Raw genomic sequence first — 24,950 nt, 5'->3', positions numbered from 1 at the left:
AAGTCCTGCTGAAAAACGGAAAGAATTGCCAAAACATTCATTCTGAAGTCACAAGAAAGAAACCATCATGCTACAGTTTTAGGGCTGAAATTCAATGGGGGAAAAAATTGCATGTTATCTCTAGATCAGCTAAATCAGCCACAGTGCACTGAGTGCACTCTACCTGCTGGCAACCCAGTCTCATCCTGACTTGTCATATACCGACTAATGTCCAAGATGCCCTTTTGTGGCTGTATGAGACGCTGCCTGAAAGCCATTTTAACATGTGGTTAAGGATGTGAAATGGTCACAGTTTTGGGAGGTTTAGGCACAAAAACTAAATGGGAAGGTTTAGCATAAGACCGTGTTTTGGGTACAAGGACATTACCTTACATATGTAATGTGATTTCACTGAGGCGCCTCAAAAGATGCGACTTAAGCACCTTAAAACTTTTTGTTTTCACGTGGGACCTGAACCCCAGTTTCTTGTGCTTGTTTGAGACATCCATCCACCCCACCTCCTCCGTATTTGGACTCTCTCCTTTTGAAAGCTGGTGAAGCTCATATAGCCACGGATGGGTTTTGTTGCATGCACTTGAAAGCCTGGTGTGTCTCTGTCAGCCACAGACGGGCACCAATGCATGTCAGCATGGCACGCAGAGGGATGGTGGCAAAACCTCGGTATGTGACGGGAGTCTGGCAGGCAGTGAGACAGGCAGGCACTGAACTCAAACTGTGTGTGTTTTCAGAGCAGTGGGCTTTTGTTTTCAGGATAACAGGCTTAACTTTACAACAGCAGATCAACTTATAGTATGGGGCTCGTCGTCACTTGTTGCAGTCAGTTTACGATGTTGAACATGTCTTGCACTCCTGCAGCCTCCCCTCCAACATGCAGTTTGGACTGGAGTACTAACCTTTTTAGATGCAGTTGTCACATATTGCTCCTTTAAATGCCCTGCTCAAAGGCGCAGGAGCCGTCATGTCCCAGCCTCCTCTCTGGTGACATAAGAGGTTGTAATTTGGCAGCAGCAATTGTTGCTCTCTGCAGGAACCAGCAGCACACAGCACTGATTCACTCCTTGGCATTTACCTTTTCCAATTTCAAACTTTACTTTTTAACACTCTTTAAATCACTCTCTATTTTGGTAAATTACCCATGGTACATCTGCTCACACGCGACGGCTATGATATATGGCATGCACGTTCGTTTTTATTTGTGTGTGGGCTACCGTGTGCTGAATAAATGTCAGCATGTTTTATTATCGCAGCTCGCACATGATTCCTCTGTTTCTACATCAGATTTATAGTGGTTTGAGATAGTTTAACATTTAGCTCTCGAGAGGAAAAAGTGCATAATAGGATTCTAGTATAATGCAAGAATGGAGTGCACTTAATCTTAAATGTATCACATTTTGCATGAAACTTACACAATTATTTATTATTCTGTCTTCATGGATGCCATGCCTTTAAGGTATGCAAAATAGAAAAGGGATCTTGGAGCCGGGTGTAATGCATTACAGTGGAACTGCGATAAAAAAGGAGCAGCTCATTGAAAGATTTCGCGGAGCCTCTGCTTCTAACCTGGAATGTTATTGTGATGAATGGTGAGAAAAATTAGCTTTGACGCGGGGAGTAACGGGTGTTTAATTAGGGGTCTTAGTTTGCTTCCTGGTGGGAAACTGGGGATTGACAACAAGTCTGCAGCACAACAACATTAGAGCCCCACGGAGGCAATCAGCAAAGGTAAGAACAAATAAAGCAGAAAGGAACTGAGCCGAACAGTGAATCAGTGCACTGTCACTGAGTGAAGTCGTCGAGCTGAAGGATGTAATTCTCTGGGCTCCTCCTAATATCCGGGATGTGTCTCAGTTACATGGCTCGGCTGCAATCTTCTTCTCCGTCCGTTCAGGGAAGACAGGCATCGATTGCACTTTTGGGGCGAGTCTGTTGGTTCCTTTTTTTTGTGTGTGACATGATCGATTAGTCACAGAAAAAGAACCGAATCCATTTCAAATCCTAATTTGTTCCATGTACTCTCCTTTAGATTAGTTAGTCAGAGTTTTTGGATGTCCAGTGGAAAGTTATTATTAAAGGGATAATGTACTGTAAACAGGTCATTATTGCAAAATAAACGGCTAAAAGACCTGCATACTGTATATTATCTCACTTATTACACAGCTGATTTACTTTTTTTTAAAAAAAGGAATACCTTGGCAAAAAATAGTGATTTAATGATTTTATTGCTCCTCCAGAGACTATGATCAGAACTGCATCCATAGCAACGGTCAGAATTAACAGACCTTAGAATGCCATAATTATTCAACCAGAATCGAGTATTTAACAAAGCTGTGTAGTAAAGTTAATGGAAAACTAAGCTGGAAATTGAAACTGGGTGTGAACAAACATTTTAGACTTAAGAAGAAAACAAAAACTGACATAACGTGTACTTAAAAACCTTACTGCATTTACATTAGCCATAATATTTCACAAATAATCAGAATAATAGTCCAGTCAGTCCAGTGTCTCATGTAAACACCTCAGTCAGAAGAGAGATCTGATCTGATCGACTGAGAATTAATTTTCCATTGGATTGTGAGGGGTGGTGTAAACCTTTGATAATCCATCCAGAGGGAAAATATAAACACACGATCTGATCGTCCTCTCTCTGGTCTTCCCCAGGTGGGGGTCGGTGATATGTCACAAACATGTTTCCAGAAGGGACGGAAAACATGGCGGTAGCAAAACAAAACTGGTCAGGAGTGGATAGAACGCTTACTACCTAATTAATAACCTAATTATAAACATATATAAATAATTTATTAGGGTAGTCTTGTTGTAAAGTGGTGCCACATTTTTAAGCGATAAAAAACTAAAATGAAAGAAGAAAACCCGCTCTAGAAACTAACCTTTACTGAAAGCAAAAAATTTAAAGTGAAATAAAAATAAAAAAAATAATGCAAAATATGAAAATACAATTCTGGTCCAGCGTAAAAATCAAATGCCCTCTGAGTAACTAGTGAAGACTTGGCTTCCTGTCAAACACTCTCTTCTTTTTTTTTGCCAAAGGTGATCACACAAAAGACCACAATTTACAGTAATCATCCTCAGACAGTACCTGAGGAAAGAAGCCTCATTTTGGAGCAGAGGTCACATTGAACACAGTGAACACGGGCTGGTTCATCAAAGTCAGCCAGAAACGGTAATGATAGCGGAGTTCTCCGCCATGCTCCATGGGATCACTATCAGATGTCACGCTGACTTCTCCCATAATGACTCTTTGTCCAAGTGCGAAATTGGCTTGCTCCTTTGACATCCTTAACACAGCACCGTGGCATTACAGCTCCGACGAATAGCCAACAGAGTAAGTGCACCATTATTTCTTCGGTTTAGGAACTGGTCTTTTACCTTCGGAGAAAGCGGGGCTTTGATTTTACAGCCAGATGGGATGTGGTTACACTGTCCGCTCTGACTCTGAATCGGATACTGAGCTGTGTTCAGTCGTATTCAAGTGGTTGACAGATGTTCTGTAAGGAACCAGAATGATGTCCACTGTTCAGAGAGAAAAAAAAATACATGTCTCTGTCTTCTGTCAACCATAGGTCCTCCCCTTTCATGTTCCCTGCTTAATAGGCCATTGATCTGTGTGGCAGGACGTTGTACTCTGATCACTGGTAACAAGAGAGCAATCTGCACAGAAGAATAGCAGCGTTCTCTTCTGAATGGAAGAGCTACAAAGATGTGTTTTCCAAAGCCTAAAAGGAAAGTAGTGGAGAAAAAGGAGGCTGCTGTAAAGAGGTAAAGCCACATTTGTTCTGTGTGGAATGTTTCCAAATCCTCGGTAACAAAGTAATTTAAATTGAAGGTTTAACGTACAATAGTTGTGTAGTGGGTGGAATGTAATTGAACCTGAATAAAACTTTGTTTCATTTCCAGCAAAGCCTGCAACTCTTTGCTTTTTCCTTTTTTTTTAAACACTAAAGCTACTTGCTATGTGTGATACAGGATGTGTCACAATCAGGAGCACTGCTTCAAAATTAAAATTAAACAGAAGTCTATGTTCCCTTAAGATAAGAAAAGTGAATTATACAAGCACCCTTACCTCCTCAAATCTTCCCCTAACTTTATAATAACTGTCAAACTGTCCTAATTGTCACTTTTCTACCTGTAGTAGTAGCTAACTTACTAACCAGCTAACAAACGCTAATGGTAGTGCTCACTAACAGTAGTGTTCAATAACAGTAGCTAATTGTAGGGTCCGCTAACAATGGCTAATCCTAGTGTTAGTTAACAGTAACTAATGGTACTGTTGGCTAATAGTAGCTAATGGTAGTGTCCAGTAACGGTGGCTAACATTGGCGTAGTGTTCAATAACAGAAGCTAACGGAAGTGTTCGCTAACAGTAGCAAACAATAGGGTTCATTAAAAGTAGTTAATGGTAGTGTCTGCTAATGGTAGTGTTTGTAAAAAGTGGCTAAATTTACTGTAGGCTAACAGTAGTGTTTGCTAACAGTAGCTAACAATAGTGTTTATTAACATTAGCTAATAGTAGTGTCTGCAAACAATGGCTAGTAGTAGTGTTAGTTAACAGTAGCTAACAGTAGTGTTCACTATAGTGGCTAATTGTAATGGCCACTAACAGTGGCTAATGGTAGTGTTAGTTTCCGAGTGGGTAATGGTACCCATGATGTGTTTCCCAAGCCTAAAAGGAAATGGTAGTGTAGAGAAAGGAGGCTGCTGTAAAGAGGTAAAGCCACATTTGTTTTGTGAGGAGTGTTTCCAAATCCTCAGTAACAAAGGAATTTAAATTGAAGGTTTAACGTACAATAGTCCTGTAGTGGGTGGAATGAAATTGAACCTGAATAAAACTTAATTTCTTTTCCAGCAAAGCCTGCAGCTATTTCTTTTTTTTTAAACACCAAAGCTACTTGATATGTGTAATAGCATATGTGTTCACAATCAGAGGCACTGTTTAATTTTTTTAAATGAAACAGTATCACCACGCATCATTTTGGAATTTTGGTCAACATCCAACATCCTACATAATTGTTAATTCAATGTAATATTATTAATAGAACATATTAGATGGCCTCCAGATTGTACAAGGTTAGGTTTAACAGTGACCCTGGGTGCTGGAAGTGCCCTGATAAGGATACATCAGCTCATATGGTATTGCCTCAGAGGCCAGGAGTTTTGAGAATCACTTAATGATTGTATTCAAAGTTGCTTGGGAAGTCCCCTTTTGCATTAAGGGATCCAGAGGCCATATTATATCAACTTCCTATCTTGACTGTTTGCTTACCTTGGTAATTAGGGTTTGGGCCTAATTTGGGGGGGGGGGGGGGGGGGGCACTATAGACGTACAGTTCCTAAATCAATGTTTCCATCCTCACTTAACATAAGAAGTGTGTATTACACAAGCATGTTTTCTTTCCAAATTTCTTATATAAAGTCTCCAAATGTTAGGATAACTGTTAAACTGTCATAATTTTTGCTTTCCAACTCTAGTAGTGGTTAATTTACGAGCAAGCTAACAGCAGCTGACGGTAGTGTTTGCTAACAGTGGGTAATAGTTTTGTCAGTTAACAATGGCTAAAGGAAGTGTTCGCTAATAGTGGCTAAAGTTGCTGGTAGCTAACTTCTTATGTTCGAGTGTGTGTTTGTGATCTCAGCTCTTCTTTTTGATCTCCCAAGTTAACATTGTTGTAAATTTACAAAAAACAACAATACATTTTTTTGTATGTTTCAGTGTATTTTTTAGTAATGAGAAACAATGATTACAAACTTGTTTAGCTTGGCAAGATGAGAAAAGTAGTGTTAGTTGCTAGGTAACAAACATAAAAGTTGATAACCAATGTTTGATTGAGTTTTCATGATTTCCTCACCTGAATTAAGGTAGGATGAAGAAAGTTAAGATAGGATTCCTAAAGTTAGTTAGGATTTGCTTCTCTAATACCAAATTGGGAAAAATCGTATCTTAGATATTTTTTCCATATTAAGACTTAAGATAGGAAGTTCTTATAGTGGCCACAGACTGTTGTCGTGTTTGGTAGGAGACTGCTCGTCCAACAATGGATAAGTCAGCTCATGCACCATCATTCACAGACTGGCACAATCTTCTTGCTCTTTTGGCATCATATGACATGCTGCGTAGGACAGAATGATATTATTTGAAATTGGAAAGATTTCTTACATTTACAGTCTTTAGAGACAAACTCATTGCTTAGCTGTTTCTACGTACGATTCTACTACTTTTATTTTACTTGTCTTGAGTTTTCAGTTTTTGCTAGTCAATGTATTAATGCATACATTGTTTTATGTGTGCTTATATTCCTGTGTCTCACCACACATCTAAAGAAAATAAGGCACAAGAATTTTAGGATCTATTCTAACTAATTCTATCACTCATTGTCCTCCGTTCATTTAAGTTATCAATGTTTCAGATACGACATGTCGAGTTACTAAACTTGTCTGATGACAAGCTGCTCAAAACGTCACCTAAGGTGCTAATCAGATACGCTGCAGGAGCATAGCAAAGTGTGCAAAATCTATTACTGTACATCATTGAGCTTTCCGCTCACAGCGTCACACTCTTTATATGTGCTTCTTGCATGTGCATGTATGTGTTTTCACGGCTCAGTGTGCAGGCAGCGCTCGCAGCTCGAGCACATCGCTTTCAAAGCCCTTATTGATTTTCACGACATTGATTTTACTAGACGATATGGCTCATCAGGTATACGAGGTGAGAAGCTATTTTTTGGTGGGTTTGTTGGTGTTGAACATGCAAGGAAAGGAGGTGTCAGAGGTGTTAGCAGCAGGATCTATACTTTTGTCGGTAAGCAAACAAATGAACTGCCGTGTTCAACTCAGATGTGTTTAGAGTGTGATGATGCTGACCTAAAAAAAATCACAAAATAGCAAATGAAGTTGTTGGCACCCGCAGATAAGTATTTAACACTTTTAATGTTGCACAGCAGCAGCAAGAAACGTGCTTCAGCTCCAGGGTTTCCTCAGCGTTTCTTAGACGTTTGTGGATGCGACCCTCATTTAGCAGGAGCCAGGAACCCGCGGGTGATAAATGCATACTTGCCAACCCTCCCAATTTTCCCAGGAGACTTTAGTTTTTCCCTGCCCTCTTTCCATTTCCTCCCAAGATCACAGTTCTCTGTATTTCTCCAAATTTCTGACAGATTTTCACACAGCTACCCCAAACCTGGCTTCCTAAGAAGAATTTCTGTTTCTGAAGGAAAGTTTTAAAGGATAGCGATAGATAGAGAAAGATAGAGAATGCAAATACATATCAGTAGATACACATTTGTATTCATAAAAGGTGCTTAATTTGCAGTTTTATCTGAAAGCACCAAGACTAAAAGTGTTTTATTACTGAAATTTCTCAAAAATCGTATCTTTTGATTGCATAACATTTCACATTTAGTTGGTGTTCTTATTAATCTGACATGTCCTGACGTGGTGGCTCAGGTCAGTCCTCTGCAGAGGACTCCCATCCACAATCAGTGTCAATCTCAGGCTGGCCCAGTTCTCACACAATCATGGCCCACGGCTTATTCTATCTGTCCATCGACAAGCTTGATCTTTCCACCAGCGAGCCAATCTAGCCCGCTGTGTGGCTACTGGCACACAGTGTGTGAATCTGCGATGGGAGAGATAATACTTGAGTATTTGTTTGGGCTTTCTGGGCCGACGGTGAGCTCTGTGATTGAAGCACAATGCAGGGCTCGCCAAAATATGCAATCCTTTCAGCGATAACAGGCCTCCTTGTCTTTCTCCTTAATGCAACAATCTTTGATCCGTCCACACATGGAAAATCCACCGGCTTAGAGTAGTTTTCATACATCATCGTAGTTTAGATTGTATTAATAGCTGCCTTAACTCCAGTGGGATGTATTTATTCTGAGTAGAAATCATTTGTTCCTCCTCTGCCGGCCTGTCGTGCTCTACAGTAGATCCATCCGCACTTGAGCAGGATTATGAAACAATCCCCCGGTGACACTGACTGTGCTGCCCAGCGATGCCGCCTCCCCCCTCCCCCAACTCCCCTCTTCTCAGCTCCATCCACTGTGGCTAATTCTGCCTGCCTGCTCCCTTGGGCGTAATTGATCCTCATATCATCAACCGTATGTGGATCTATCATGGGAAACGCCCACTGTTTTACTGCTAGTCCTCGCTCAGTGAACCGTAGAGCCCAGTGAGGAGCTCCAACACGGGGACTCTCTGCATGCAACACTGGCTGTAATGTCAACTATTCTGTTATCTGCATGGGCAGGCCCAACAGATAGAGGCTCACCGGCTGTTTAGTCTAAGCATGGGGAGGCGGAGAAAGTGGAGCTTGGCGGCAAGGTCCCCCTTCGCCACTATAAGGGGCCGCCTGGGCCCCAGGAGGAAGGGTGTGGAGGGTCTGTGTGTGAGCAGCTTGCTGGGGGTCCTCCGGTCCCACAGCTGGCTGATCGGGGAGGAGGATGTGGCCCTGCTGCTGGCCCGCAGCTCCCTGCCACGCTACCCGCACCAGCGAGCTCACTCCCTGTCTTTCTCTCTCTGCTCCTCGTCTGCAGATGGCGGGAGCGAGGACTTGGCAGACCCCCGCTCGCCCAGTCTAGACCCTCACCTGAGCCACGTCGGTCAAGGTAAGCTAACAAATGTCTCAAATCAGGCTTTTTTTTAAAAAGCTAGAATAAGTAGGATTTGTTCAAGTTGCTCATAAAAACACCAGAGAGATAGCTGATTGTTGAGTTTCATTGCCAGGATGTCAAAAAAAAAGTTTTGGGTCTGTAAAGTGTCCTGAGCACAGCACAATTATGAGAAAATACAGGTAGAGGGTAGATTCTGTGTAGGTACAGACTCCACCACACAGTTCTAGTGGCTCATAAATGATTGAAAGTGTTTATATGAGTCTATACATTGTGTTTTTTAAAGAAAATGCTGCTATTATGGGCTATATTTGGGCTGCAACTTATGATTATTTTCATTCTTGTTTAATCTGTCAATCATTTGGTCCACGCTGGCTCTAAAAATGCTGAAAAATGTTGATCACTGTTTCCCAAAAACCCATGGTGACATCCTTAACAGAGAAATCTGAAATATATTAACTGCACTAAATCATACTATATGTCATCAGAGATTAAGGGAACAAGCCAAGTTGAAATACTGGCTTCTCCAACAACACCACAGCCAGTATTCTCAAGTATGATTGACTGTCTGTCCAGTAAGAGGCGGGACCTTAGTTTCAACCAACTATTTTTAAAATCCTCCTCTTGTAGACGGAGTAGATGTTTATAATGGTTAAATCGAGCAATATATTAATGGAGTCTGGTCCAACTCCAACCAGAGTGTGTATTTGCAGAGCGGTGGGTAATGGAACGGATATTAGAAATGGTAAATTAAGGCTATTCAAATCTGTGTGTGTGCGTGCATGTGTGCACACCATCCCTGCATAAATCAGAGCCTCACTTGGGCCACTCATCTCAAAAAAGTCTGTACACGCCCCTGTGCAGAACTGAACCAAATGAGTAAGCGTCTGTTTATGAGTCATAAGAAATCTTTAATGATCTTTCAGGAGGAGTAGATGTTTATAATGGTTAAATCGAGCAGTATGTTAATAGAGTCTGGAAGGCATTAAGACAGGCAGTGACTGAACTCAAACTCCAGAGTGTGTGTTTTCAGAGGAGTGGGCTTTTGTTTGCAGGATAACAGGTTTAGCTTTACATTGACAGACAGCTGATCAGCTTACAATGTAGGACTTGTTGTCGCTTGTCATTGTCTCGTGTATTGTTCAGGGCAGAGGGCAGGGGAAACCACTCGCCAGCCTTTTTAATGGGGATTTCAAACCAAAATGCTATTCGATATTCACCGGGCACTATTGGACAATTATGTTGTCATCAAAAATAAACTTTTTGTCCACTCAACTCTTCTGTCCTCTGAGGTTGGGGACAGATGTAACAGTCTTTGCTGCTTCTCTGACATGATGTTTGTTAGTGTGGAGTAAACGTTAAATATACAGCCTGTGACTCTGAAATAAAACACATCAGGGTTTCAGACGTCTTGTCTGCGATACTATCTGGGTCTGTAATAACATGAGATCTGGTAGTACTGCGTTATTTCAAGGTGGAGGTAAAATAAGGGAAACAAACAAGAGAAAATAGATTTTAAAAGACAAAACGATAGTCACATGAACTATTCGATTATTACAGGGTACCAGTGGCAGCCCAAAGATACATCGGTTTCCTGTCATAGAGGACTAAAGAAACCAGGAAATAGTCACATTTGAGAAACTGCAACCAGAGAATTTTGACATTTTCTTCTTCTTCAAAAAAAAACTTGTTCATCAAAATAATTGCCAATTAATTTATTAGATGACAACTAATCGATTCTTGACTAATCTCTATAAATGGTCACATGTCAGGAGACAGAAGAGTTGCGGGCAGTCAGCTGGACTCTGACCACAGTTTTGTCTGTTGTAGCCGTCTGAGCACCTCAGCAATAACTTGTATTCTCTTTTGGTGCTTATTATGGGGTGTACTGAGCTGCTCCCAGGCGTGAATGTGTATTATGTGAGGGAATGAAGTTGCCGAGAACCAGCATGTGAGCGTTTCTCCCCACCTTTACCTCCTCATTTCCCGTAATGCTTCTCTCTCTCTCAGCGGTCTCTTTCCAGACCCAATTTCTTCTCCCTTAATGTTTTCACAGCAGAAACCCTTGCAGGCCTTGTTTACCAGGTTGTATTTTATTCCACTTTATAGCAGAAAACTTTACGACTAGTAGAAATGAAGTTATATTTACTGTACAAGGAGAGAACTGTCTGGATTTTATATTCTTGTAATTTTGTCTGTAAACCTGAGGTACTTCTAGTGGAAATGGGCTGTATACAACTGGAGATGTTTATCAGTGCTTGGCAGGAAATGTTTGGGGCAATTATAATCTCATGTTGCCCTGTTTTTTTGTTTTTTTTTCCTCCTCCTCGCGCATGTTTTGAGCCGAACACCTCGACGAGTAGGTGTTTGTGTTTATTTCGAGGCATGGAGTGGCCCCTTAAACATGTCTCTCATCGCAGCCTAAAATAAAACGCCATCATTTCCCCCTCAACGCTTTTGTTCCCTGGATCTGAAGTGCGGCTTTTCCTCCCTCTCCACCCTCCCATCTTTTGCCCTAAATCACGCCTCTTGATTTCTACTTCAGCTCATCACAGTTTATGTCTGCTTTCATGAGGCTCTTCAGAAAAGAAATTTACTGACTGTTGAGACCAAAAAGTGCTACATTTTTGCCATTTTTGTAGTATAATTGGTTAATCGTGGTATAATTGTAAGTTTTCATCAGATATTTGAATGCATTAAAATTGAGCTGGATCTTCACTACCAATAATTACTAGCAGAATACTAAGTTCCCCCTTTGGTATTCACACCAGGCTCTCTACTACACTCTTAGAAATAGAGGCACTAACTAGAACCATGAAGGGATCTTCAGCTTGTCCCCATAGGAGAACCCTGGTGGAACCTTTTGTAAAGGTTTCACTTGCAACCATTTCAGAGTTCAACCAAGAACCCAACCTAAATATCTAGAGAACCTTTCCACTCCTTAAGGGTGTTCACAAGAACCAGCCCAGGGGCTTCTACCCGCAACCCTTTCATATTTTATCTAGAACTCACCCTAAGTGTTCCACAGAGAACATTTTTATATTCCAAGAGCTTTATTTGGAATGCACCCAGGGTGTTCTTACAAGAACCTGTTTATATTCCAAAGATTTAATTTAGAACCTGTCAAGGAGGTTCTACCAAGAACCATTTTATATTCCAAGTATTCCATATAGAACCTGCCCAGGGGATTCTACTGAGAAACTTTTTTATATTCCAAGAGTTCAATCTAGAACCTGCACAGAGAACCCTTTGATATTCCACAGGTTTTATCTAGAACTTGCCCAGGGGTTCTGCTTGGAAACTTTTCATATTACGGTAGAAAGAACCCTTGACTAAAGAGTTCTTGAAGAATTTCAAAAGTCCTTTGGATGAAGAGAGTTCTGAATGGAACGCTTGGTCTTACAAAAAACCCTCGACAAGCCCTTCCTTCAAAAAAAGATCCTTCAGAAGCAAATAGTTCTGGGCAGAACCTCAGCCCTTCCAGAGGAACCTTTTTAGAACCCTTATTTCTAAGAGTGCACTCTCCATCTCTTGCCCTCTTGATCTCTGCTTCAACACATCACAGTTTATGTTCCACTTTCATGAGTTTTATTTCAGTGTTGAAACTGAAAAGTGCTAAACTTTTTTCCGTTTTTTTTAAAGTATAATTGGTTAATAGATGTATAATTGTATGTTTTCATCCCATATTTGAATGCATTAAAATCGAGCTGGATCTTGACTACTGATAATTGCTGCCAGAATACTAAGTTCCCCATTTGGTATTCACACCAGGCTCTGCATACATGAGGAGAATTTGCATGCTTCGGGATGTTAACCACTGCTCCGGCGGTTGTTTTTGCTCATGCCGTGACATTCCCCAGTGAATGGATGGACCGACTCCAGCACTGCTGGAGCCACACAGAGACTTGTGGAAGTGTTTTTGTTATTTCTTGCATGTGTTGCAAGTGTTTCTAGACTGGTGTTTTTTTCATTACAACAACCGATTTGACCCCGTCCCAAACGTCATGCGTCCTTCCTCTGGGACTTGTCACGCACTGGTGTCTGATAATGACTTCATGTCTCACTGTGGCGGCTGCTATCTGATGCGAGACCGTTGCTTGACCAGTTGCTTTTACAGCTCCGTCTGCAGGGAAATGGGCAGTCTGTCTGAGGCAGAGCTGATTCACAAAATGGATGTTGTGTTTACAGACAGCTTGATGTTTTTTTGTTCACATGGGGGATGTGTATGTGTGTGTGTGTGAAGTTAAAAAAAAAAAGCCTAAGTTGTCATATTTTGTGGTTTTTGAATGATGGAGAGTGGTTGTTTGTGCTCTGTCTGTAATTACAGCTCATTGAGCGAGCCTTTTTTTGTAAATAAAATGCTCTCTCATGGTCATGACTGTGCTCTTTTTTGTTTAAACACACTTCAGATGGTTAGAGAGTCCTCCTTTATTACCGTAGATTAAAACTGCGGGGTGTTGTGTTGCTGCGGGGCTCGCTGAGGTCAGGCAGGCTGCAGTTCATAACAGTGAAAGTAAACGGCACGTGTTGCCTGCAGGGCTGTTCTCTCTTCTGGGTCACGCCAATCTTGTCACGGTCAATACTGCTGTTGCACTGATATGCGAATCCAGGGACCAGGCTGAGGTTCTATTACAGCACTCACACACTGTACAACTACCATACACTTTGTACAGGGCAGAACAAATAGAAACACCAGTAGAATTCAATGCAATCCAACACAGTAGTCCTAGAATAAACACTGCGGGTGCTGAAACAGTTTGTTGGATTTTGATGATTAATCCAGCAGCTTTCAAACTGAGGACCAGGGACCAAGAAGGGGTCCTTGAGTAGGTTGTGGGGGGTCTGGGGGGGCGACCCAAAGTGGGACCAGTGTGAAACATCAGGGCTGAAAAGGGAAAAAACAATAACAAACAAACAAGCAAAAAAAAAAAAAAAAAACACTAGCATGCCCCATCAGCCTGCCCTGGATCCATCCTCTTTTCACTGACTGGGGTGGGTGTACTGCTTTAGTATTGTTTTGTCAGTTAGCCTTTTTTTTAAATGTCTATACCCCATTAGGTATTATTATAGTCATTACTATCAGTCACTATTATCTTAATTTTTGTGATTGTAATGTCATGTTAAATCTAAGTATTTTGCTTCTTGTCCTGATGTTTCTTATCTGTGATGCTCCAAACAGAGCTACTATGACGCGAGACGAATTTCACACTTATTCTGACAATAGAAGTGTCAATCAATCAATCAATCAGCACCAGACAGTGATTTTTTTCCCTCTCTGTCAGTCCTGTCTTTACAGTTTTGGATTGTCTATACTGTCCTGATAGTGCTTGTCTTCTGTCTTCCAATTGATTAAAAGAAATAAATAAATTCAAAAAACAGACAATTTATCACATTTTTTGGAAGTTGGAACCAGACATTTTTGCCTGGGTACTTTATAGTGTATTACATTCCTTGCGGTTAAAACTTTTATGTAAAAGATAAATAGTCCAGTCAGTCACAACAGATGACTGATTGGGACCATACAAATACAATATAAAGCTTCTATACTTTATTCTTAAAATCCTCAAAAAGAAATTCTACCTCTGTCCTCAGGCTGTGAGGCTCCTGTATTCATCCTCCACACTTTGCCAAGTATATTACCTAGTAAAAAATTTAAAGTAGGCTACGTACAAGAGAAAACAATGCATATTTAAAAATACTCATCCAGCAGTTGGTCAAACTAAAATCCCATCTCTCACTGGACAAATAACCAATCATACATGAGGATAATAGGAGGACCTGATCCTTAAAGTTAGGAATTTAAATGTGTAAAACAATGCACATTTTTATTTTATTCTACACTTTATACCGGAAAGAAATGATACACCTTTGTAATCCTAGACTAGAAGTATCTTCTTGTATTAATAAAAATGTTGCATCTGAAATTTTCTTTCATAAATGTTTGAATCTCCCAAATTCCCTCTGCTTAACCTGAGTTAAAACTTAAAAAAAATATGTCTCTGTGCCTAAGAGCAGACATAACCGATGAATAATAAATGATCAAACAATGTAAACACCCATAAACTTAGAAGTAGCTTGTTGATTTAATAAACACAATGTTGCATTTGCTATTTTTCATATTTATTTATGATTAGTCCTGCACAACTGAAAGCATACTCACACTCACGCTGTCTTCTCTTCCCCTCCCATCCTGCAGGTGGCAGCATAGACAGCGACTGTGCCTTTGAGGGAGACTACGCCGTGCCCCCACTCTCCATGACCGAGGGCATGCAGCACATTCGCATCATGGAGGGCGTGTCGCGCTCGCTGCCCTCCTCCCCGCTGCTCACCCACCAGACCATCAGTGTGAGGCTGCAGCCCGTCAAGAAGCTCACAGGTAAACAGAACCTGCAGTAGAAGAAGAAGAAGAAAGAGTCAAATTCACACAGAGAGCAGGATTTGAGTTAGTCAGGCAGCGTTGTCACATTTTCATGGGTTCTGGGAAAGAAAACCACAGCCAACAGAGATGTGGGCTGAATCTGGTTCAGATTTGTCTTGTACGCACATCCTCGCCTGTAACTGTCCTCCCCCATAGACTCATTGTGCTAATACAGCCTCCCTTTAACCCTTCACTGCACCACTGTGGGCAGGGTACCTAATCAGAGAGTCACGCACAGTGAATTAGAACAGATTTTATGACACAAAGTGAAGAGGAGGGGAGCGGCTTCTCACCCTGATGCTTGCCGATAAGCAGTAATCACTTACCGTCTTACTTACCCGCTAATTGTGAGCAGGAACATAAAGCTCTGGCCTGCGGCAAACACTGCAATTTCCAATTCTTGTAATCACCAAAGTCCTACCTAATTGACAGTGCCAAGAACAGCTGATGGACTGCGAGCTGCGGTCGGCTCGGCCCTCCTTTATCGCTCCATATCTGCCACCGCTAATCGTTCCCTTCCACACTCGTCTCTGACATTCAGAGAACAACGTGGAAAATCGCCCCCCCACCCACCCCGTCTCCCCATTAACTGGATTATGAGCCTTGTGTCATGTTCCCTCTGCTGTTCTTATAAAGGAACTGTGGTTTGATACACAGGACAGTGTGGACATCTGAGGCTTACACTCTTAGAAATAAGGGTTTCTCCTGAAAGGCAAGGTTCTACCAAGAACCATTTACTTCTTAAGAACCTTTCTTTTGAAGGACGGGTTAGTCAAGGGTTTTGACTAAGACTAAGGTCTCCATTAAGAACTAAAGAACCTTTTATGGAATAAAGAGTTCTCCAGGTTGTGTTAAAATTGTTGAAAAACTCTTTTGTCAAGGGTTCTCTGTACCATGACATAAAAGGGTCCTCAGCAGAACCCCCTGGGTGAGTTCTGGATAAAACTCTTGGAATGTAGAGTTCTCGGTAGAACCCACAGGATAGGTTAAAAAAAAAATCTGGGAATATAAAAATGTTCTTGGTAGAACCCCTAGGATGAGTTATAGATAAACCACTTGGATTATAAAAGGGTTTTCTACAGAACCCCCACTGTCTGTTCTAAATAAAACCCTTGGAAAATAAAAGGGTTTCCTGTAGAACCTGTTGAGTGGGTTCTAGATAAAATGCTAGGAATGTAAAAAGGAGCTCATTACAACCCCCTGGATGGGATCTCAGAAGAACCCTGTGAATATAAAATTGCACCTCGTAGAACCGTCCTGGTGGGTTCATGATAAAACCCTTGTAATACCGAAAGGTTCTCAGTAAACCCCCAGAGGCGTTCTACATAAAACCCTTGGAATACAAAAGAGTTCTCTGTAGAACCTCTCATAGGGGGTTCTAGGTGAAACCTTTCATAGATGTATCTAGGTGTAAGCCTTTATTTTGGGTTCTCAGGTGAACCCAAAATAAAAATAATTCCAAGTAAAACCCTTTCAAAAGGTTCTAGCAGGAACTAAAAAGAGTTCTCCCATTGAGACAAGGTGTAGAAGCCTTTGTGTTTCTAGTTAGAACCTTTATTTCTAAGAGTGTTGTGCTGTTCTGGATTTCAAACAGCTAAATGAAATATTGACAGTGCAGCTTCAGCCAGGATCAGTCAGCCTCCACACAGCAGCAGAGTGGGTGTGTGAAGGACTGTGAGGCTTGATGCAGCAGTCACCACTAGGGTGCACCAGCCTCTCAGCTACCTCTCTTCATTAACCATTTCTGATATGCCAGAGGGAACTGTGTGTTTTTTTTTTTTACATCATACAGAATGGTTTATGCTCTCTCTCAGGTCATCCAAAGTGTGGGTTTTTAAGGAGGAAACCCGCCAAAAGTGATTTTCTCTCCGTTCTAAGCGGCTGTGGCACACCGCTGTAGAGGGCTCTGTGTGGGTGACAGGATCCAGCAGAGGCTGTGTTTAGGGGGATCAGGAGTTGGGAATTAGATTTCAGACCAAGCCACTTTTATCACACATTATTTTCTCTGCGGTTTTCTCTGCTGTTTCCGTAGCCACCTTTGCTCCATTTGTATTTTTCTTTTACTTCATGTTTCATGGCATATAGAGCCTTAATTTGATGTCTATACTTTCATCTGTGTGACTCAAAGTGATTTACATTTATCTGTAAATGTGTAAATATTTATATATGTGTGTTGTTGTCATGATGGTCAACACAGAGGAGAATTGTTTAGGAATAGCTTCTTAAATGATGTACAGTGCTGCCTCATTTCTACTATTCTTACTCCACGGCTGACGTAGGAAGGGAGAGGTCTCTGCAGTATTATGGCACATGTCGTCATTTTTCCTGTTATATGATGCCAGTCAGGTGCTGCAGGTTGTGAGGGCTGCTTTCAGATTTAAACTTTGGGAAATCTCTCATCTTATTTTTAATATCCTCTCTGTCTCAGCTGAGCACTTGCTGCATTTTTATTTTGCATAATTTCTCCTGCTTACGCTCGTCATCTTAAGTATTTATGTGTGTTTGGGCGTGTGACGGAGAAAGGTATCACTTTGGCAGGATTAGCCCTTCACTGCGTTAATCCTACCAGATTTATGTCTCTGTCACACCACCTATTGTGTGTTGTGTTGTCCTCTGTTGTAATGATCAACTCCCTGGCAAATATAACATAAAATTAGTGGAGTGCAGATCTCCACCAGGTAACATATAGTGAAACATCTATTGCAACGCCACCACAAATGCAAACTTTTGAATAAAGTGTACTGTATCTAGATGTATAAGCTTTTAAAAAATATATGTACAGGCGGTCGTTGGTCCATCAGCCCATGTGTGAACCACAGACTAACTATCAAAGTGTCAAATAGTGTTACTGTTGCTGTTTTTAAAGTAATAACTCTCTACATATTGATGCAAAGTTGTAGTGAAAAGACAAGACAGATGTTGCTTTGTTTTTTATTCTGAAGCGCTGTGTGACACGTGGCAGGGAGTCTGGAAAAAAAAAGGAAGAGCAACTGGTGTAAAAGCCATCGCTTTTACGTCCAACTTCGGACATTTTCACTGGTGTCAGTGGGAAAGGGTCATCATGGAAACTGATCACAAGATTGTGATGTTTATTGTAACTTTGGTGATATCTAGAGCCTTCACTTGGACACACAGGTCTTCTCGGCTCACCGGAGCAGCTCTGTGTCTCTGCCTGTCTGTGACGCACGTGGATGGATAGAGTTGATTGGCTGTTACTTGCGACTTCCAACCAATCAGAGAGCAAGTATAGCATCATCAGATACAAGATACATACATAATGAGATGGCCCACAAATGAATGAATACATAGGAAATAAACACCCATATTCCATAGATTATTGCTTAAGGTCATGATGACACTATCACAGCAACAGATGGACGCAGTCAATGCAGCATCTATGTATTATGTGTCTTGGACCTTAAACTTTCCAGTATGGCAACTGCGCAGATACATACATATCGGTCTTGTGCCTAACTTTAGTGGACCATGATGTATTAGAGCCATAAGAAAGGCCAAAATGTGGCCTGCAACAGACTAGGTAAGTCTTGTTTTTAGCCTAGCGGTTGTTGAGTTGCAGCAAAGAGGACGGCAAAGATGAGTGATGATCAGCAGTTGATAAAACTGAGCAGACAGTGACAGTGACAATATCCTTGCACGTACAGTCATAAATGTCCACAAAAATATGAGGCTGATGATCCAGTGGTACGAGAGATTAGCTGCTGACAGTCGCTCCAGCCCAGTTGCTCATGCACATATGCACATGACATATGGACTATGATTTTGTACAGCTCATGTGGCCTCACAGGACTGACATCAGTACATCATAAAAAGCAATTTGGCTCCCTTACACGCTCTACGTGAGAAGCCTTCACATCAAGGGTTATGTTGATTTGACTTTGCATGACTTATACGAGTTAAACCGCTCTTACATCAGCACGTCCGACTCTATAACAACATGCACAAAAGCCCTCAAGTGTCCGAGGTCCCCCTCTGTCCTCTGAGTCCTCAAAGACCTGTGTCTGCTCTCAAGTAGCAATCGAGCACCAGATTGTTATAGGTCTCAACCACCCCGGCGTTCTCACCCTTTAATTAATTCAACTCAGCACCACTTCCTGCACAGCTTGACGGTACCGAGCTTGTGTGTGTGTTGGCGTCAGAAGCCAGAACCCCTCCCATGGCAGAGATGGCAGAGGTGGGAGAAAGAGTGGTGGCAGAGGAGCACATTAGAGAGCAAACAGCAGCAGGTCTAAAGGCTGCAGTACTTTGATCCCCCCCCACCCCACCCCCTCCGGTGGCCTCCACCAACCGCAGCCTGTCTTTGCCCTCCTGTGTCGCCCATGATTGGCCTCAGGGAGGCGAAGTGATGGCGGTGCTGCTGAGGACTTGAGTTATTCAACCTCAAGGCTCTGACAGAATGAAAACGCTATGAAAGCGCTGACCTTTTTAGAGAATCATTGAGTTTCTGATTTAATCCCCTCTGCCTGTATGAAGGCTCTCAAGGGGGCCCTCAGATGCTTGAGGGGTCAACTCGTGAAACGGAGAGGCGAAGAAGACAGGAGACACACGGCACCACGCCATCATACCAGACTCATTTCAGATTGATTTATATCACAAGTTGGTAATTCCTGATTTTATAGAAACATTAAATTACAGAAAACTAGTTTTACTGTATTTGTTAAAAATGTAAGATGATACTTTGTAGAAGATGTGATACTTGATAATCCTGTTACTTTAACACATAACTTCAGAAAACACCTTGATAAAGATACATCGGAGTAAAAATACTATACAGTCAACAATATTTTGACAAAAAGGTCAACTGACTGTCTTTTTCTGGAGCTTTCAACCACATGTCACAGTCTTTGAGGAGAGACTTTGACCCCAGATTTACGACCGCCTGTCATCACGTAGCTGAAACTGTGTTATCTCCATGACAACAGTAAACTTCCTCCTCTGAGGAAGACCTTCAGATGTGGTTTAAAGCACCAAAAAATACTAGCAAGTAGAGAAATCTTTTTTTCTTTTTTGGCAAACTAATGAACAGGAATAATCATTATTGCTAAAAAAAAAAAAATAAATAAATACAAATAAACATCAAATTCTGCCATTAAAACATGTATTCCTCTAATTAAGTTCTGTATCCAAGAACAGTTTTGAGGTACTGAGGTATTTTTTATCCTATGTAAATGCTATTTTTACTACTATTTTTAAATTTTTATGTTTATTTTTAGCTTTTTTTAGAGATAATATTGTATATATATTTTTTTTACTTAAAGATCGAGATTGCACAAATAAATGTGATTATTTCAGGCTGTAAAGTAATGGTGTTGAACTGAACTGTATACTGTCAGGGATACTATTAAGTAAGCTTTATATACTCTACCAGCTAAACATTAAAATAAAGTAAAATCATAAATAATAATGTAACAATCTGATGCATAATTAGTACTTGTACTTTTGATACAGTAAATTTTGCTGCTAATTTCATACCTTTACTTATGTACAATAATTACTATAAAACTTGATTAGTAGTAGTATTTTTGTGGTGTGTGTATCTGTTGAATTGGATAAGGTTTATAGTCCCCGAGGGGCAGTTTGTTTGGCAAACAGTGGTCAACACAACCAATACACATAACAAGAATAAATAAATGTATCAAGGTAATTTATTATCATTGAACAACACGGGGTCGCACAATGACATGAGAGTTGTTCCTAAAATTAGATATAAAAAATAGCAATATATTGATTCGTAGCCCCTGTATCATGTTGGCAGATTCTTGCCAATACACACCTCTAATAAACACACAGTGGATGTCGTCATAATAAAGTTTCAATTAGCCACAAAAGCACTGAGGGTCCTTCACCAACTCGTCCTACAGCTTGTTTAAGAACCCAACAGCTGAGGGAACAAATGATCTCAGGTATCTGTTTGTTATATCAGCCCGCTGATGTGATGAACTCATGAAAATTGGAGTCTTCATCCCCTTTAATCCAGCTAAACTAACAATAATATTCTTATACTTTATTAAACCTCCAAGGGAAAGTGTATTTTAATCCCTCTGCTTTCCAGGGAGGTCAGACTGCAGGGTCAGGGCAGAGTTTCACATGGGCGTGACCCTGGATTGTCTGTGTAGGGGACGGCGACCGTAACTATTGTGATCTGAAGTAATTACAAGCCATTTCCCCGGGAAAATGTTCACTTTGCGATGCATTTTTAGATCCAGCCATGATATAAGTAAGCTGCTTTTCTGTCTCCTGCTGCGCGCTCATGAAAACATATGTTCTCAGGAGCCGGGTTTGTTCCAGCGTTCCTTCATCCTCGTGTTTTACAGATCCCCAGACAGACCACTGTGTTGTTTACGTCGTCTATTTTTAGCCGGCTGTTGTCTAAGACTATGAGTGGCAATGATTGCTCATTCTCTCAGTGATATCTCGCCGGCTGATTGTTATGAGTTGTAATCACTGATTGCTTATTTGTTCCTTAATAAACACCTCGCTCAAGTGTCAGCCTCGCCTGAGACGTTGCCCCACTTGATTGATTGGCCCTGCTCCACTCTGAAACATTTAAGGGGAATTATTTCAACATCTCTCCCCAGATTACGCTGCTTTCCCCTAATTAATGGCAGCAATCAATACAATTACCGCCTCCCCATGGATTGCCACATAAAGGTGGAAAATTGCATTTGGCCTTAAAACCTGAGAATAGGCCTGATTTAATTATACCACCTAATTTTTCTCCCACTCTTGCTGCAATTATCACAGCGATATGAGTATATCTAAAATCAATTGTCTCTCTGGTGCTTACAGTAATAGAGTGATATGTGAATAAGTGGCACTGTACTACAGTAAGCTAACTTCTAAATGGTCACGTGATGTGGGTATAAAAATGCTCGGCGGCAGCGTGGATGGTCGGGATTAACAAGGCACATTGTGCAGAACTGCTTAGTCAGGTTTTACAGCTCATTGTGTGGGCGGTCTTAAAGGATCCACATTAAAACAGCAGAGCTCGGTTAAATTAGCTGCTCGTGATGGATGCTGCATGTTATTGTTTGGTGTTTAAGTGTCTTAATGGAGATGACAGGATCGCTTGTTGGGACGTGTCTTCGCGCAGATACAATGGGGCTATAATAAGATTTTATTCTGTCTTGAAGCCCACAGCTGAAACTCCTGTTCTGGCACATTATTTTGGAGGATTTTCAAAACGAATCTGGGTAATGTAGGCTATCATCACCTGAAGTATGGGGTGAGGGAAGTTGAGGAAAAGGCTGGTTACACTAAAAGCTTCGAGTTCATCAGAAAATGCTTCTTGAAGGTCATTGATGTGCAGCATGATACCATAATATAAGAGGAGAGTTACTAAGAAGGATAGAGGGATTTTAGTTTTACTTTAAAACCATCTAGAGCAGAGGTTTTCAAACTCGAGTCTGGGGAACAACAGGGGTCCCCCAGCAAAAAAAAGGAGGAATATAATATTTTAACTTTTATCACTTTTTTTTGGAAGTTGGAACCACAAGGAAAGAGAGAGACTGTTTAGACTGTGATTTATTGTGATCCTAGTTTGATCTTTATGCGCAAACATAAAAATAAGATTAAAAAAAAATCTCAGAAGGGATTTCATGAGACAATGTGTATCTATTGTTGGGCTCCTTGACATCAAAAAGAATAGAAAAAGTCTAGAAGCCCTTCAGACAGGAAACTGAGGCCATTATATCCATCTATGCTTTCCTCAGCATTTTTTTTTTTTGTTCGATGGGAAACCACCATTCAATAAGCCAAATAAAACAAATCTTTCCAAATCCACCAGAACAAAAACAGTAATCCTACCTCACAGACCACAGGAGTTCTGTCTCGATCAATCAATTTGTTTGTGTTATTGTGTGACTTTGGTGTTTTTTAAGGGTTAATTTGGATCGACAGGAGTTGTGCAATAACATGAAAACTAACTGAAAAATTAGCAACTCTTGTGGTCTGCGAGGTAAAATTACTGTTTTTGTTCTGGTGGCTTAGGAAAGAGCAATATTTGACTTATTTCGTGGCGGTTTCCCATAAAAAATGCTGTCTGACAGGAAGATAAAGTGGTGAAAATATTCTAAATATAGTTTATACTTTAACTGATATTGATTTTCTTTTAGGTGGCTAAAATACATATTTCTGCTTAGCTTCTGTGCTGGTGGCCCAAACTGGGGGAGTGCCGACTGCCATCTATATAAGTATCTCACACGTTACTTTACACTACAAAAAACACAAACTACCCCTTTAATCAATACTATACTATAATCTTTGGCTGTTCTTTTGTTCCAGCTTGTACACTGTGAATGAACTTAATGTCTTTAACACAGTCTCACCACAAGATCATGTCACATGGTCTTCATCAAGGGACGGAGTTCCCCCAGTTGTCATGGCATATTTTCTGAGCACTTAAAGGGATAGTTCAGATTCTTTGAAGCGGGGTTGCATGAGGTGCTCATACCATAGTCGGTGTATTACTTACAGTAGATGGAGGTCACTGGTGTAGGAAGCTGAAAGATGCTGTGGACAGGGTCAGCAACAAAGCAAAACACGTTTCAGCCTATATTTAGAATATTTTTACTATTTTGCCTTGCTGTCAGACAGAAATCACCCTTGGGAACCTGAACTATCTGTGCCCTCTTCACTCCCATGTTCTGTGAGGTAATATTTCTGTTTTTGCCAAAGGAGTCTGGTGGTTTTGGAGTGAGCGATATAACGGCAGTTCAGTCTCCAGTTGCAAAATAAAGCACTGAAAATATCCTAAATATAGCATACACTAAAAACTGTTTGACTGCTGACCCTGTCTGCAGCAGCTTCTTCAAACTGAGGGTGTGTCGACCTCCATCTACTGTAGGTAATAAACCGACTGTCATAAAACCTCCTTGTTCCTTGCAGAGTCTCATTCCCAAGTTGTTAACTACTGATGTTTTGGGATTGAAGCTCAGTCTGTGACCCCTGCATTAAAGGCATAGTTCATCCAAAAATTTTCCACTTGCCGTCATGCCAGTTGAAGGTCAGGTTTAGTTTTTGACAGGAAGTTTCACAGGAAAACAGCGTTGCAGGGGACATTTTAAGGTTCCTTTCCAGTTGTTTTTTTTTTTATGTTTGAAAACTGGTTGCCCGTTGTTTGTTGGATTCTGCAACACCACTTTCCTGTGAAGCTCGCAGACTGAAAAAATAAACCCGACCCTCAATCGGCACGAGGGTGAGTAGACAGTGATTGAATTTTTGGGTAAACTATCCCTTTAAAGACTCCTTCTGGAGGAGGTAACGGCCCTGTGTAATCTGTAATCTGTCATTTCTTCTTCTATGGCCCTCTCAATAAAAATAATAGCAAAAGACATAATATGATGATGTCTTGAAGTCGTCATCTTCATTTTTAAACTTCCATCATTACAGATGAAAATCTTCCAACGTGCCTCAGGCAGAAATCGTGTGTTAAAGTTTTATTTTACGTTTAGTCACACTCATCAGCTTCCTTCAGTATTCTTTGATGTATTTTAGGCATTTTAGTGCAGGAATGCTACATGTTATACCTTTAACTCATGATGTCCTCTAACACAAACCTGCATTGCACCACGCTTCAGACATTTTATGATATCTTGTCCCCTCAATGTATTTTTGAAACGAAGTCTGACATTTGGGACATCTCAATCTCCCTCTCTCCACGCCTCCTTAGCCAGCCTCGTGTTTTTTATGGCATCTGGTATCCTCTGTGAATTTTGGGAATGAACACTGACATTTGGGACGACTCAATCTCCACGCCTCCTTACCCAACGTTGCACCTTGAGAAAATCGCTGTTCAATTATTGTCATTATTTCTTGCTTCAATCGTCAAAGCCACCACGGACCCTCCCAGTCTATTTTTTTTTTTTTTTTTTGCCTCTGAAAGGAAATGTGAC

The 24,950-nt window shown here is 41.0% G+C and overlaps 1 protein-coding gene across 6 annotated transcripts in view; it reads left to right on the top strand.

Annotated features, from left to right (window-relative positions):
* tanc2b (tetratricopeptide repeat, ankyrin repeat and coiled-coil containing 2b) overlaps positions 1-24,950 on the top strand; it is a 242,583-nt gene that overhangs the window by 109,295 nt on the left and 108,338 nt on the right. For all 6 annotated transcript variants that reach the window (XM_084740358.1, XM_084740357.1, XM_084740356.1 and 3 more), the window contains 2 exons: positions 8,547-8,618; positions 14,818-14,997. In XM_084740358.1, coding sequence (XP_084596484.1) covers positions 8,547-8,618; positions 14,818-14,997 — 252 coding nt within the window. The remainder of the gene's footprint in view (positions 1-8,546; positions 8,619-14,817; positions 14,998-24,950) is intronic.

Source organism: Lutjanus erythropterus, chromosome 17 (genome assembly GCF_056507025.1).
Source record: "Lutjanus erythropterus isolate fLutEry1 chromosome 17, fLutEry1.hap2, whole genome shotgun sequence".
Taxonomy (NCBI): domain Eukaryota; kingdom Metazoa; phylum Chordata; class Actinopteri; order Lutjaniformes; family Lutjanidae; genus Lutjanus; species Lutjanus erythropterus.
This window is presented reverse-complemented; position numbering and strand designations above follow the sequence as displayed.